The 17,532-nt window shown below is 31.5% G+C and overlaps 1 protein-coding gene across 3 annotated transcripts in view; it reads left to right on the forward strand.

Annotated features, from left to right (window-relative positions):
• Window positions 1-17,532, forward strand: part of LOC114332203 (eye-specific diacylglycerol kinase) — a 1,074,450-nt gene that overhangs the window by 970,901 nt on the left and 86,017 nt on the right. For all 3 annotated transcript variants that reach the window (XM_050642118.1, XM_050642119.1, XM_050642120.1), the window contains exons 11-12: window positions 6,412-6,604; window positions 13,678-13,780. In XM_050642118.1, the coding sequence (XP_050498075.1) occupies window positions 6,412-6,604; window positions 13,678-13,780 (296 nt within the window). The remainder of the gene's footprint in view (window positions 1-6,411; window positions 6,605-13,677; window positions 13,781-17,532) is intronic.

The raw sequence follows: 17,532 nt of genomic DNA on the forward strand, positions 1-17,532 counted from the left end.
GAGTTTATTCTTAGAATATAAGCTATACGAATTAAACTACTATTAACTTTTTTGTAAAAACTTACAGTTTTTCAGTGATTTACGAAAAACCGCTTCATAACATGCATTTTTTTCACGAATAATTAAAATCTTTGATCTTTGATAACTTAAAAAGTATTGACTTATTTTATTAACTTTATATAATAAATTTTGCTTTTAATTTGTTCTTTTATTGATTTGTGCAGTTATTTTTAATAAAATAATTTTCACCCCCGAGAAGGGGCGGTATCCACCCTCAGGGTAAAGGCGCAAGGTGGTACCATGTCACCTTTGTTTCTTGACGTATCCTCTAACCACTGATCAATTTTCGTGAAAATCGATGAAGGTTCACCGAAATTGAAGGTAATCGTTGATTTTTACCTTCAGTGACTGCACTATACAAAATAAATTGCAATTTACTGATCTAAATGAGCGTAATTTGGAAGCTTATAAATTATTCAATGATATGTAGCCGCCAAATAATTAGTTTAATGCATTTTAAGTACAACTCTCTCTTAAGCCGGGAAGATAGGGTGGTTTTCTTGCGAAGGGGTTGTAGCTCAATAATCGAAATGCACGTGATTTAATAGTTTATTCTTAGAGTATATAAGCTATAGGAATTATATCCGCAATACGATATATTTTAAGTTTTCTCAGCATTTTTCTCTTAAGTTAAATCAATTAAAGGGTTGTTTGGGGGTGAAGGGGATGAGCTCAAAAATCGAAACTATATAATTTCAAGAGCTCATAAATAGCTCGTAATTCTGCCGCAAAAACCGACTCAATATTCCTATTTTTAAGTAGTGGGGGGGGCTGACTCAGCCCCCCCCCCACTAAAGTATCAAATTCCTGCTCAGTGGAACGAGCTCAAAAATTTTAGTTTGCGGAATATGAGAGCTCATAAATAGCTCATAAATCAGGGCTATGTGTTTTTTGATTTTTGCAAGTGGGGGGGGCCAGCTCAACACGGGTAAGAAAGTCACTAGAAAAAACACCAAATACTCTTCTATAAGAATTAAAGGAATATCGCAGAAAGCACAAAAAATCGCTGATATAAATTAATTAACCTATGAAATGCCAATAGTGTCAAAATTTCATAACAGTGAAGTAAACTTGCCTGCTTCTTCTTCTTCATATGCCTTTTCCGTTGCGGACGATGGCTATTATCATAGCAATTTTAATTTTGTTTAAGGCGTTTCTGAATAATTCGATCGATGTTAGTTCGACGAAATAGATCGACGAAACGTGCCTGCGGTTGGACCAATTACAAACAAGCATTACGGCGCGGTAAATTTGAATTACTCCTCCTGGTTTAAAAACAAACCATACTATAAAATTATTTTACTAATACGTAATAAAAAAACAAGTTCTATAAAGAAATGACTGAATGGCAGCAGTTTATAGACAAAATTTTCGAAGTTTTTTTGCAATTTTTGACAGAGTGACAACCGAAAGAGAATTAAAAATAAGAATTAATAATACAATAATTAGAAATTAATAATATTTAAAAATAATAATTAGAAATAATTAGAAATTAATAATAAAATAATTAGAAATAAGAATTAAAGGAATAACGCAGAAAGCACAAAAAATCGCTGATATAAATTAATTAAAATATGAAATGCCAATAGTGTCAAAATTTCATAACAGTGAAGTAAACTTGCCTGCTTCTTCTTCTTCATGTGCCTTTTCCGTTGCGGACGATGGCTATCATCATAGCAATTTTAATTTTGTTTAAGTCGTTTCTGAATAATTCGATCGATGTTAGTTCGACGAAATAGATCGACGAAACTTGCTTGCGGTTGGACCAATTACAAACAAGCATTACGGCGCGGTAAATTTGAATTACTCCTCCTGGTTTAAAAACAAACCATACTATAACATTATATTTTACTAATACGTAATAAAAAACAAGTTCTATAAAGAAATGACTGAATGGCAGCAGTTTATAGACAAAATTTTCGAATTTTCTTTGCAAGTTTTGACAGAGTGACAACCGAAAGAGGTGGACAAAATTATAACGGTATTATATCTATCGAAACCTACTCCTCCTCCTCAGTCGTTTCCTCATTGCTGAGTGTCGTGATTCCCTATAATACGAACAACTATCTCTTTCCATCGGCTTCTGTCCTGAGCTTCCCTCATGGATTCCACAGGCTTTCTGTACTATCGAAACCTACAAACAACCGAAACAGGATCTAGACTTAAGAAGACCAGAGCAACATTTAATAACATGAGAAATACCTTCACCCGTTGCGACATATCTCTCCCGCTAAAAATTCCATCTATTTCCAGTCTTGCTCTATGGAGCAGAGGCCTGGACAATAGAGATGTTAAAAAAGTATCTATTCGTTACAAAGTAATCGTTACTTACAAATACCGAAAGTAACGATTACTGTAGAGATAGGCAAATCCTTACTTTGATTACTCTGATTACTTCGTACCAATCGTATCAGAGCGAGTAACGACTATTGTATCTAGTTTGATTACTCAGAGATCGCTTGCTCGCTACAGAGCGAGTGACGACTATTATATCTACTTTGATTATTTTTATTACTCTGATTACTTCGTACCAATCGTATCAGAGCGAGTAACGACTATTGTATCTACAACCAGTGCACTTGATTACTTTCTACCAATCGTATCTCAGCGAGTAACGGACAGGATCGGTATTTTACGAGTGTTATCGAATATCATTATAGGTAGGAAGCGTTTTAAGGGTGTGAGGACCTACTGAGAAATACGATTCTCGATATGATTACCGGTACTCAAATACAAAAGTAACAAAAGTAATCATAGTAATCAAATCATTTTTATCCCTTAAACAGATCGGTGAAGGTCGTTGTTATATCGGAATACCTACACAAAATACCTACCTACTGAGAAATACGATTCTCGATACGATTACCGGTACTCAAATACAAAAGTAACAAAAGTAATCATAGTAATCAAATCATTTTTAACCCCTAAACAGATCGGTGAAGGTCGTTGTTATATCGGAATACCTATACAAAATACCTACCTACTGAGAAATACGATTCTCGATATGAATACCGGTACTCAAATACAAAAGTAACAAAAGTAATCATAGTAATCAAAGTAACGAATACTATAAATGATTATACAAAAGTAACGATTTGAAACGAATACTCCAAAGTAGCTATAATCAACATCACTACTGGACAATACCAGAAAAAGCTAGAGGCATTCGAAATGTGGGTGTTTCGACGGGGTCTACCCCAAAATCCCGACAGTCAAAATCCCGACAGCCACAATCCCGACGGCCAAAATCCCGACACGCCAGAATCCCGGACAAGCCAAAATCCCGACAGGCCAGAATCCCGACAGGTTTGATAAGTTTCTTTTTAACATATAATTACATTTATTTCTTGTTTTTTGTTTATGGCCATCTGTTTTTTATTTTTTGTTACTAAACAAAAGTATTTTGTATTAAGAGTATTAAACAAAAGTCGGAATTTTTACTTATGCGAGGATTGTTGCATGTCGGGATTTTGGCCTGTCGGGATTCTGGCGTGTCGGGATTCTGGCGTGTCGGTGTTTTGGCCGTCGGGATTTTGGCTGTCGGGATTTTGGCTGTCAGGATTTTGGGCGGCACCGGTTTCGACGAATCCTCAAAATATCCTGGACGGCCCACACCACCAACGTAGAGGTAATGGGCAGAACTGGAACACAAAAATAAATCTCTTTCACGATTAAGAAACGGAAATTTAAATAGGTACATTGGTCATATTATGAGACATGATAAATATCGCATACTAGAACTGATAATACAGGTTAAAATTAATAGAGAGCAAACTTCCGGGACCAGAAGAAGAAGACACCCATGGCTTCAAAACTTACGCCAAGGTTTGGACTAGTATGGATCGAGTTATTCAGAAACGCCGCAAACAAAATTAAAATTGCTGTGATGATAGCCAACGGCCGCAACGGACAAGCACATGAAGACGAAGAATTTGTTTGTTCTGAAAGCTGGTGATATTCTTTTCTTTTGTATTATGTTTTCCACTATTTTTATTGATATCTTGTCTACCACATATACAGGCAAGGTATCAACAAAAATAGCTAAACATAAAAGAGAAAGGAATAACACCAGCTTTCAGAACAAACAACAACGTAAGCAAATACATTAAGAACCACAAGAGCCAAAAGAAAAGCAATTACAGAGCGGTGTACACAAACTAACATGTGGTGACTGTCCAAAAACTTACATCTGTCAAACTGGTAGAACCTTTTACAAACGTAGAGCAGATCTCAAAAAGGTTTTCAATATTTAACAGATTCTACTTCCACTTCAACTTCTAGATCATAATCATTAATGAACAGTATCAAATTCTTCATACTCAAAATAAATGCCTTAAATTATCGTTATTAGAATCTATGGAAATTAATAAATTAAAAAATAGAGATATAATTCTGAATGACCAACTTTACACAAACAGCTCCCTACTCCTCAACCGATTCAGTTCGGGACTTTAAAGAGCAGATACATATACTCTGGCCTAATTAGCAAAATACAAGGAAAAGTTATTTACCAGCAATTTTATTGCTGGAATCGAATCTTATGATTGTTTATATTAATAATATAGGTACGCAAAGTCCGCAGATAGTGTGCTACTTTTTTTATAAACAAAATGGCGCCCGAAAATCGTGTTTTTTCAATTTTTGCTCTATAACCCCAAAGATTTTAGCTTTACACCAAAAACACTCAAATAAAAATTCACAGTCATTAAATTCTGCATAGAGACGTGTTTTTCCCGATTTACTTTGACGAAAATTTTCACCGGAAAATGCCAGTTTTTCCAACAAAATCTTTAATTTTCAAATAATATTTTAGATAAGTAATTGTTTATCAAGAATTAAATAACTTGATAATATAAAAGCTCTTTTCGTACAGATAATATTTCCAGAAGCCGATGGAAATTCAATGAACAGTTTAGCAACAATTAAATTGTTAATTAAAAATTTACGGTCCCTATATTAACCATAATAATTATGATACATAAGAATAAGTACGATTTTTGTATAAAAAGTCACTGTACCTATCTAATGCACTTTACAAAATTGAAATTGGACTATTTTAACGGCCTCATGAGTATTTTAAAATCATAAACAATTGTTTGGCTTATAAACGATTAGAATATCTCGGGAAATATTAAATTAAATTAAATCATGAAAACGGTATTGGAAATAAAGCGGCAGGACCCTTCTTTTCACCCTAATTTTCACTAGTAATATCGATAGTTTTTATTATAATAATATATGTTATAAGTATTTTAAAGATATGAAAATTATTGGGAAGAATGGGCACAAAACTAAAAAGGTGATGGTACGAAAACTACTATCATCCTATTGTTTATATCTTTGCCGTAAATGCCGGTCAATTTTGACCGGTTGTATCTCAGGAACCACGCATCACAATTAAACGTCTTTTTCTTTTAAAAGAAGCGTCCTGCCGCTTTATTTCCAATACCGTTTTCATAATTTAATTTAATTTAATATTTCTCGAGATATTCTATTTGTTTTTAAGCCAAAAAATTGTTTATAATTTTAAAATATTCCTGAGGCCGCTTAAATAGTTCAATTTCAATTCTGTAAAGTACGTTAGATAGGTATAGTGTCTTTTTATATAAAAATCATAGTTATTCTTATGTATCATAATTATTGTGGGTATTCTAGCGACTGTAAATTTTTAATTAACAATTCAATTGTTGCTAAACTGTTTATTCAATTTCCATCGGCTTCTGGAATTATAATCTATACGAAAAGAGCTTTTATATTGCCAAGTTATTTAATTATTGCGAAACAATTACTTATCTAAACTTTTAGTTGAAAATTAAATATTTTGTTGAAAAAGCCCGCATTTTCCGGGGAAAATTTTCATCGAAGTAAATCGGGAAAGACACGTCTCTATGCAGAATTTAATTACGATGAATTTTTATTTGAGTGTTTTTGGTGTAAAGTTAAAATCTTAGGAGTTATAGAGCAAAAATTGAAAAAAAAACACGATTTTCGGGCGCCATTTTATTTATAAAAAAAGTAGCACAGTATCTGCGGACTTTGCATACCTATATTATTAATATATACAATCATAAGATTCGATTCCAGCAATAAAATTACTGGTAAATAACTTTTCCCAAAAATGGCCCATTCTCCGATAATCTGCCCAAACTAATAGTAAAATATATCACTTGAGAAAGACACTCTGCAGAAATAGCTGTAGTGACATTAACTTATAATACATTTTGTGGAGGTATTGAAAACATAACTTTTCAGTGTTTTATTGTTAGGTATATTGAGTATATTTCCATTGATAATTAGTATATTATCATTGTCTTCAGAAAGATTTTCTCACGAATGATTGTTTCGTTTCAGAGGCACACCCGGAAAAGTTCAATTCTAGGTTAAGGAACAAAATGTTCTATGGTCAAATGGGAGGAAAGGATCTCTTGAAAAGGAAATGGAAGGATCTAGCTGACTTCGTGATCTTAGAGTGTGATGGGCAGAACATTACGCAAAAACTGAAGGAATTGAGGGTCCATGCAATAGTTTTTCTTAATATTTCTAGGTAAGGCAAACCTATAAATATATTATTTGATTCACTCATAGATAAAGAAATTGAAAATTTTATTTCTGATATTTATTTTTTATTCATTTATACTTGTAGATAATATTCATCCGATTATATTACAGTAGAACCTCTATTATCCGTCAGGGCACCGGACGAAGTGTATGACGGATAATCGAAAAGATGGTTAACAGAATAATATTGTAATTTATAATATAATAATATAATATAATAATATAATATAATAATATAATATAATAATATAATATAATAATAAAATAATAATAATATTGTATTTTGACAACGGCACCCGATTTGGGCGTCGAAACGTTAATAAAAATCATTTTTTAATAATATTGTGGCTTATTTCCCATTATAAATAGTTAAAATGGTTAACAGAACATTAAAAAAAATGAAAAATTCATAGTACAACGTTCATATTTCATTTGTATGGTTTGTTTGACAATATAAGAGGGATTTGTGTTCGTACAATTGAATCAATTTATAATATTCTGAAATCTGTGTTTGTTTTACTGTTGCTTCACATTTTGCGACGGATGAATTTCTTAATCGGCATAATATTATACAATCTACCTTATTGGCTTCTTCTTGTTGAGAATACCACTTGATGAATTATTGCAAATGCGATGCAGCTTCTCTAGATTATTTACGCAAATCTTTGTCAGTTACAATAGGTACTTCAACATAGCTACAGTCAAATTCCAAGTTTGTGTCAGCTTCTGAATCTGTTTGGTCCACCTTTGTTGCCATTTCAACGATTTCTTTATCTGTTAGCAATGGATAGCCGTTTGCGTCCTCATCACAAATCAAATTAACTTTTTTTTTTAATTTTTTACATTAAAATTTTTGATTATGTAGTCAATACAACTTCTGTATGTACCCTGACGGTTAACAGAGGTGACGGTTAATGGAGAGACGGATAATCGAGGTTCCACTGTATTATGTAAAAACAGTATTCGTGCTTTCAGCATATAGTCCAAGTAGTGAAGCTTAAAATAGGACAAAACCTCGCAATTTTTGCAGAATGGATCGATTTTCTTGATCATTTGAGAATAAGTAGTGGATATTCCAAGGATCAAAATCTATGTCATGCCAAAAGGCGCTTTTACCATGGGGGTGGTTGCCACCCCATCTCGCGGGTGGAAATTTTTATTATATTTTGACCGGAAAAGTTGGTAAAAACATTCATTATAAACAAAAAACGTTTTATACATATTTATGAAAAAATTAATAGTTCTCGATTTATTTGCTATCGAAAGTGTTAGTTTTATATCAAAAAAATCAGTATCAAAAAAAATAGTTTTATATCAAAATGTTTTTAATCAGTTTTCTGCTAATAACTCAAACAGTTCTCGTATTATCAAAACAACTTTACTTAAAAAAAATGTACCTTTTGAAAAAATAAACAAAACCGTTTTTTCATTTTCTGTAAGACCAATAGTAATCGAGCTATACTTTATTGGCTCTTCTTCGTCAAATGATAAATATTGTAGTTTCAAAGTCAGAGGAGGGGAAAACTATGCATTTTTCGAAGATAACTTGTTAAGACTAATTTAAAGTATTTAAAAATATGTATCTCCAGGAATAAAAAAAATCTCTAGCTAAAAAAATTAAGTAACTTATAATAAAAAGAATGTCTATTTTTTTAAGGAAAAAGGTGATCGTAAACAACCCCCTAATCACCACCCTAATTAAAATTTGTCATTGACCTGATTTGGTTTTCTTGATTTGTGTATTGTTAACAGGTTCAAAAAGTTTGGTCGGCTTAGAATAATTAGTTTTTAAAAAAATGGAGTTAAGATGAAACAGTAGCGATCCACAGGTAGCGAAAACTCGTTCCAAGATTGCGGCTGTAATTTTGAATATTTTTTCGAGATATTTGGCACACGTATTCGTAATATAATAAAGAATGGCGGTAGAGAGCCCAATTTGAAAAATATATTAATATGTGGAAATTACTCTGTAATTAAATACAATATTAAAAAAACGAGCCTGTACCGCCATTAAGAAGAACAAAAAAATACACTTTCTTCAAATAAACTTTTTTATCCGATGCCAAGATTTTGTGTAATTTTGGAACTACTAAAATTTTTTATTTCATTAGTAGTTCCAAAATGACACAAAATCTAGGCATCGGATAAAAAAGTATATTTGAAGAAAGTGTATTTTTTTGTTCTTCTTAATGGCGGTACAGGCTCGTTTTTTTAATATTGTATTTAATTACAGAGTAATTTCCACATATTAATGTATTTTTTAAATTGGGCTCTGTACCGCCATTCTTTATTATATTACAAATACGTGTGCTAAATATCTCGAAAAAATATTCAAAATTACAGCCGCAATCTTGGAACGCGTTTTGGCTACCTGTTGATCGCTACTGTATCACCTTAAAAGCAAATATCGAGTTTTTGTAGTTTGGTAAAAAAATGCCCGTTTCTTCAGAATAGAAAGATTAGCATCAGAGATACGAAAAAATATTTAAATATGAAATTGTAGTCTATTTAATTTCCAAGAACTTGGTCTGCAAAAATTTTTTTAAGGGAAAAATTGAGTGAGCTATTGACAAGTAATATCATGCAAATACCACCTTTACCAACCCATTCAATGCCATTCTTTTTGTGATTGAGCATTTTAAAAGGATTGAATATTAATAGTCTTATAGATGTTGTAAAAACCTACAAAATTCTTTTTTAACAAACTCTATAAGATAAAAAATAAAATGGTTACGGATAAAAAATCAATATATTTTTTTTTTTGAACAAAACGAGAAATCTAATAATTGGAAGCATAATAATGTTAGTTAGCGGTGTTTTTAGTAATTGGCCTTATTAACTCTTCTTTATTTATGTATTATTAATAGCTTCTAGAAGTTTTATTGGCTTAAAATGATTAGTTTTTAAAAAACTGAAATTTAAAGCGAATATCGAATGTTTGCAATTTGGTAAAATAGCAAATTGCAAATTTTCTTCAGAATAGAAAGATTAGCATCCGAGATACGAAAAAATGTTTAAATATGAAATTGTAGGTAATTTAATTCCCAAGAACTTGGTTTGATAAAATTTGTTCTACGGCAAAAATTGAGTGAATCGTAAATGAGTATTCCATCGAAAAACATTGATCTTTTTAATATAGAACTAACACTTTCAATGGCGAATAAATCAAAAACTGTTAATTTTATCAAAAAAATGTATAGAACATTTTTTGCTTAGAATGAATGTCTTTATTAATTTTTGCGGGCAAAATATAATAAAAAATTTCCACCCCCGAGATGGGGTGGCAACCACCCCCTGGTAAAAGCGCCTGTCGGCATCATATAGATTTTGATCCATGGACTATCCACTAATTATTCTCAAATTTTCAAGCAAATTGATTCATTCTGTAAAAATTGCGACGTGAAAAGCTTTGGTTCGTGGACTAATATTGTTTAAGCGACACCAAAACCCGCTCAATTTAATATTTGTTTTATATGTGGTACATTCTCATCTGATAATTATTAGATGCTGAACATCTGTGAAATGATTTTTTCTCCAATTTTTGACCAACAGAATGACACAATCATATCAGAGGATAAGCTTACCAGATGAACAATAGCGTTTTCGTACTGAAATCGAAAGCAAATTCCTCAGAAATCAGTAGAGTAGAATAGACCAGAATTTCTATATCCGATTGACTTGGAAAAACATTTAACAGAGTAAGACCCAAAGATGCAATCCATCTTCTTTATAATAGAGTTTCCCTAAATATCACAAAAACTATTTTTCTTCTTAGGGTGGCTGACCGTTCCGAACGTTGGCGAACATTCTGGCTATGATGGTTTTGTTGGTTGCTATATGGAATAGTTGTGTTGAGGTCTTTCTCTATACCATTCTCTCAGGTTAACAAGCTAGGATATTATTCTTCGTCCTGGGACTCATTTTCCTTCAATTTTACCTTGCAAAATGCATTGTAGTAGTTCGTATCTGCCTTTATTTCTCATTATATGTCCCAAGTACTGCAGCTTACGGCCCTTCACGATGTTGACCAAATCTGCGGTTGTGTTCATCCTCCGTAGTACAGTGGAACCTCGATAAGTCGGATTAGTCGGGACCGCGGCCGATCCGGGTTATTGAAAATGCGGGTTAGCCGTAGAATATAGCAAAAATTAGTAAAATACGGTATCCTTAGAGATAAGCTCCATTATAATTGCAAAAACATGAAATACATTATGCACAGTACATGTGAATTACGTACAATTATATACAGTATTGTTCAATCCTTGGTAAACATTTCAGTCAGTTTCGGTTGTCAATATTACGTTTTTATAGTTGAAATGTTTGTCTGATGAAAATCGGTCCGGGTTAGCCAGACTTCCGGGTTATCGGAGGCCGACTTAACAGGGTTCCACTGTACTTCTTCATTGGTGACTTTGCCTGTCCATGGTATCTTCAGGATCCTTTCTGTACAAACATAGGTCAAAAGCCTGAAGTTTTTACCACGTTCCTAGTCCGTATAGAAGCACTGAGTACACGTAGCATTTAAGGAACCTTATTTTTGTTTTTAGGGTGAGGTCATGGCTCTAGAACACAGAGCTCATAGTCAAGAATGCACTTTTGCCTTTCCTAATCTCTTAAGTACTGTCCCACGACAAAAACTATTGAAAACATCTATCAAAATAACAAAATGGAAGTCATAGTAGATATAGATAACTAACAGAACCTATAGATATAGGCAGCGGAATAAGACAGAGGGATTCATTGAGCCTTACGCTCGTAAATTTAATCATGAATGAAATCTTCAAAAGAGTCAACAAATGAAGAGAATACAAAATGATAAATAAATAAGTAAAAATACTCTGGTACGCAGACGACGCAATTTTGATTGCCCAAGATGAAGATAGTCTGCAAATACTAGTTCACAGATTTAACATAACAGCAAAATAATTTAATATGACAATCTCAATTCATAAAATTGAAACAATAGCAATGAGAAATGAACCAATCAGATGTAAAAGAGAAATTGATGGCAGTATTGAATACAGTGGCGACGCGTGACTTTTTCTAAAGTGTTACCAAAACCAGAAGTATTTTATAAATATTTTTATATATACAGTGTTCCCATACATCAAAGTTTGTCCGACTAGACACCGTGAATTTTCAGCTTGCTATTAATCAACTTTTTTTTGGTACGCGCGATCCAGGTCTATTATAAAAATAGATGAAATACAGAAATAAAATTAAAAAATTAAAAATAAAAGAAATTATAAAAAGTATCTACAAACTAAAAACATACCTATTTGTTGTTTTTAGGTAAAATATGTATTATATCACCTTTATACTTTATTAAAAAATCCAAATTGTAGGTATAATTAGTATACTAATCACTACATTTATTTGTCATTTTTAGCCTAAAATATTAAATAATTTTTATTTTATTTATTATAAACTACAATGTACTGTATAATCAATATTATTATATGTCATATAATAATGTTGTTGTTAATTAATATATTTCGACAAGTAATTAAAATCGATTAATATGATTTATATAGGATAAAAAGGTATAGGTAGATATGTTATCTGTATAGTAAGCAAGTACAGTTACAAGTTATAAACTAATAATTAATAATGCATATTATGCAATAATCGAATCCAAAGGGCCGGTACGGTTAACTAACCGGAGTTTAATCGAGAAAATACCGGCCCTAAGAATAACAGACTTCATAAATGAAATTATAATTATTACCTATAATTATAATTATAATTAAAATTGCATTTATTAAGTCTGATATTCTTACGGTCGGTATTTTCTGTCCCGATTAGCTAACCGGGACATAAAGTACCTACCGGCCCTTACCTAGCCGTGTCACCAAATTAAAATTTGGTAACACGAATACTAATCCACAGCGGCTTAAGAGCCATCGTGCCCGCAAAATTTTCAGAGACGATCCAGTCCTGACCGATACAAAGATCCTACCATCGTTGCCACTCACAGAAGTGGTAAATAACGGCGCGCGGCGCGGCGCACGGTAAGGGCACAGTATAAAGAGGGAACCTCTATATACTGTGGTAAGGGCGTATTATAATAACGTGCAACCGATTTTACATAAACTCGCTGATATTTTCGTGCTTCTAGTTGGCTATTTTACTGAATTAGGTAGATACTATTAACAAATATTTCTATTTTTAAAATATATAAATGGAATTATTTCATAGTAGTCATAAAATATTTATTTGCAAATTTTAACTGTTACCAATGGTAACAATGGATACATGGATGCTTCGCCAGTGATTGAATAAGTAATGAAAAAAAGATAGCTTGGAATTACACGATCCATCTATGGTGACCTGGACAAAAAAGAGATCAAGCAAAAACAGCAAATAGACTGGCAGGACGGCTTAGTAACATTATACGCCGAAACCAACATATTAACACTGAAATGAAATCAAGAAATTATAGAGCCAATGTTAGACTAATAAGAAATACGCTAAGAGATGCACAATTAGCAGATTATTTGGAAAGAGTCTTAAACATCGGGTTGGAGAGGAGTATAAAGGTATAGACGCCGAAGAGCAGGCAGGCTTTAGAGCAGAAAGATCCACGACAGACCATATTTTCTATATAATCCAGTAAGTTATGAAGAATATAGCATTTCATCAAGAAGTTGATTCGCTCTATGTGAACTTAGAAAGTCAGACGATAATGTTCCACACCAAAAGCTATAAAAGACACTTCCAAAAAGAACCAATATAAATATGTATTGAGATAAAGCAATTAAAAACCGGTATCTCCATATGAAGACTAAAATAAAATTTAGCGATGGAATAACGCAAGAATTCACAGTTACCAAAGGGTTAAAGCAAGGATGCTGCCTATCCCCCATACTTTTAAAAATATACCCAGAGAGGGTCTTGAGAACAAAGTCTTAATATTAAGCTTTAAAAAATAAAAAAGTTTTCGTGAAATAAAAAATAAATAACGAGGATAAATTATGCAACATTTATGTTTTTGGGTATACATACTATGATTTAGTAAAAAATTACCGAATAATTAAAGCATTTTGTTTTTCGTTTTAGTTACGGTGGTGGTACGCATCCATGGAATAGGTCAATGGGTACTCACGAACCAAATACGGATGATGGATTGATAGAGGTTGTTGGTTTAACAACTTATCAATTGGTGAGTACTATCAATATTTAAACCGTATGTGAAATAACTGTTTAGAATACGACTAATTTAACATTCTGTACATTCGCTATTTTTTTATTTTCTAAAAAGTTCTGTAATTAAAAATGCCAGGCCCGACGGTAGAATGCATTAATAGTCTGGGCTGATTATCGGAGAATAGGCCATTTTTGGGAAAAGTTATTTACCAGCAATTTTATTGCTGGAATCGAATGTTATGATTGTATATATTAATAATATAGGTATGCAAAGTCCTCAGATAGTGTGCTACTTTTTTTATAAACAAAATGGCGCACTAAAATCGTGTTTTTTTCAATTATTGCTCTATAACTCCGAAGTTTTTAACTTTACAACAAAAACACCCAAATAAAAATTCACCGTGATTAAATTCTGCATAGAGACGCGTTTTTCCTAATCTGCTCCGACTAAAATTTTCCTCGGAAAATGCGGGTTTTCCCAACAAAATCTTTAATTTTCAAATAAAGTTTTAGATAAGTAATTATCTACCAATAATTAAATAATTTGGTCACTTAAAAGCCATTTTGGTTTAGATTATAGTTTCAGAAGCTGATGAAAATTAAACGAATATTTTAGCAACAATTCAATTGTAAATTAATAATTTACGGTCGCAATAATAACCAAAATAATTATGATACACTGATCAAGCTTTAAAATCTTATAAAGATGAGATGTCTATTTAATATTTTGTTGACAAAATATGAATTTTTTATTTTTTTGCATAATCTTTAAATGTTTAAAAAAAAATAGTTATAAACAAATTAACGTTTCTCAGAAAGTTTTTAATATATTATAATTTTAAAAAATAGCTAAAATGCGGATTTTGAATACCTTTAAAATGAATGCTTTAAAACTTTTTTGCAACTATTTGTAAAAAAGTTATGAAACAGCAAAATAAACATGCGATTACTACTGTGTTTATAATTTTTTTAATTCTTTCAAAGCGTAGAAGTGAGTTTAAAGTACAAGCTAATTACTTACAAAAAAATATCGATTATCAGTTTAATGATTATATTTTAATTAAAGATTATAAATATATTTTTTTGTAATTTACACGCGCGAAAGTAGAGTAACGCAGTACTGTAGCTAAAATTTTCACTCGGAGCGACGACCGGCCGCGTGATGTACACTTTTAATAAATAATGCATGCTGCGTGTCAGTCGCTTCGAGTAAACATTTTAGCTCCGACTCTGTATCAAGCCTACGTTTGCGCTAAAAATTACAAAAAAAGTATTTTTAATCTTTGATTAAAATATAACCATTGTACTAATTTTTGACATTCTTTGTGAGTAATTAGGTTGTACCATAGACTCACTTTTAAGCTTTGACACAATTAAAATAAATTATAAATAACGGAGATTTCGTTAATTTATTTTGCTGTTTCATAACTTTTTTGCAAATGGTTGGAAAATTTTTTTAAACATTCATTTTCAAGACCTATGAAATACGCATTTTTAAGTATTTTTTAAATTAGAATATAATAAACAATTTCTGAGAAATGTTAATTTGTTTATAACAATTTTTTTAAACATTTAAAGATTATGCAAAAAAAATGAAAAAATTATATTTTGTCGACAAAATATTAAATAGGCATCACACCTTTATAATCTTTCTAAGTTTGATCCATGTCTCATGATTATTTTGGTTGTTATTGCGACTGTAAATTGTTAATTAACAATTGAATTGTTGCTAAAATATTCGTTTCATTTTCACCGTCTTCTGAATTTATAATCTATAACAAGAAAGCTTTTATTTCACCAAGCTATATAATTATTGATAAATAGTTACTGGCCCAAAACATTTATTTGAAAATTCGAGATTTTGTTGGGAAAACCCAAATTTTCCGAGGAAAATTTTCGTCGGAGCAAATCGGGAAAAACATGCCTCTATGCAGAATTAAATTGGGGTGAATTTTTATTTGAGTGTTTTTGGTGTAAAGTTAAAATTTTCGGAGTTATAGAGCAATAATTGAAAAAAATACGATTTGTCGGCGCCATTTTGTTTATAAAAAAGTAGCACACTATATGCGGACTTTGCATACCTATATTAATAATCAAGTATATTTAAATGGGAAATAAGCCACAATTTTACCTAAAAATGATTTTATTAACGTTTCGACGCCCAAGTCGGGTGTCGTTGTCAAAATACAAAATAATATTAAATAAACAAAAATGTTGTTGCTTAGTAAAAAATTCTTCTAATAATTTATTTAATCTGACTCATTTATATCGGCAATTCAGACACGTATTATACATTTTAAAGTAGACGACTTTAAAAATGATATTGCCAATATTGATGAGTTGCGTTCCTGGGACGACTTTACTAAAAGATAGTTCATTCGATTACATGAAATCAATCCCAACTCAAGAATAGCCGCCACAAAAAATCATAGCATGTGATCTGTCTTTAAAAAGACAACCAAATGCAACGGTGGTACTGAAATTCTCGCGATAGAGATTCCATAGTAAATCACGAGGGAAAACCAGGAAAAACCTCGTGATACTATCCCGACATCGCAAGTATTTGGGTTTACATTTAGTTTACTCTCAAAACTAATACCAAATTCTGACTTGATATTTAAAATTTTAAATAATACTAAAATACTAAATATGTACTAACTCGATATGTTACTGATTTACTAATTGTGGTATTTTCTTTCTATTGACTTCCTCCTTTAGTATGGGTAACCATATTTGTGTCGCAAATTCCTCGGTAGAATGCAGTAGGATGTGGTTACCCATACTAAAGGAGGAAGTCAATAGAAAGAAAATACCACAATTAGTAAATCAGTAACATATCGAGTTAGTACATATTTAGTATTTTAGTATTATTTAAAATTTTAAATATCAAGTCAGAATTTGGTATTAGTTTTGAGAGTAAACTAAATGTAAACCCAAATACTTGCGATGTCGGGATAGTATCACGAGGTTTTTCCTGGTTTTCCCTCGTGATTTACTATGGAATCTCTATCGCGAGAATTTCAGTACCACCGTTGCATTTGGTTGTCTTTTTAAAGACAGATCACATGCTATGATTTTTTGTGGCGGCTATTCTTGAGTTGGGATTGATTTCATGTAATCGAATGAACTATCTTTTAGTAAAGTCGTCCCAGGAACGCAACTCATCAATATTGGCAATATCATTTTTAAAGTCGTCTACTTTAAAATGTATAATACGTGTCTGAATTGCCGATATAAATGAGTCAGATTAAATAAATTATTAGAAGAATTTTTTACTAAGCAACAACATTTTTGTTTATTTAATATTATTTTGTATTTTGACAACGACACCCGACTTGGGCGTCGAAACGTTAATAAAATCATTTTTAGGTAAAATTGTGGCTTATTTCCCATTTAAATATACTTGATTATAAAAATGCCACAAGAAAATAGCTTCAGAACAACACTATATTAATAATATATAGGATCTTATAATTCGATTCCAGCAATAAAATTGCTGGTAAATAACCTTTCTTTGTACTTTACTAATTAGACCAGCGTATTATAACTATTTTTTTTTTCAAAATTTAAAGATTATGCAAAAAAAAGAAAAATTTATATTTTGTCGATAAAATATTAAATAAACATCTCATATTTATAATCTTTATAAGTTTGATCAATGTATCATGATTATTTTGGTTATTATTGCGATCGTAATTTGTTAATTAACAATTGAATTGTTGCTAAAATATTCATTTAATTTTCACCGGCTTCTAGAATTACAATCTA

The sequence above is a fragment of the Diabrotica virgifera genome, chromosome 1, assembly GCF_917563875.1.
Source record: "Diabrotica virgifera virgifera chromosome 1, PGI_DIABVI_V3a".
NCBI classification, from domain to species: domain Eukaryota; kingdom Metazoa; phylum Arthropoda; class Insecta; order Coleoptera; family Chrysomelidae; genus Diabrotica; species Diabrotica virgifera.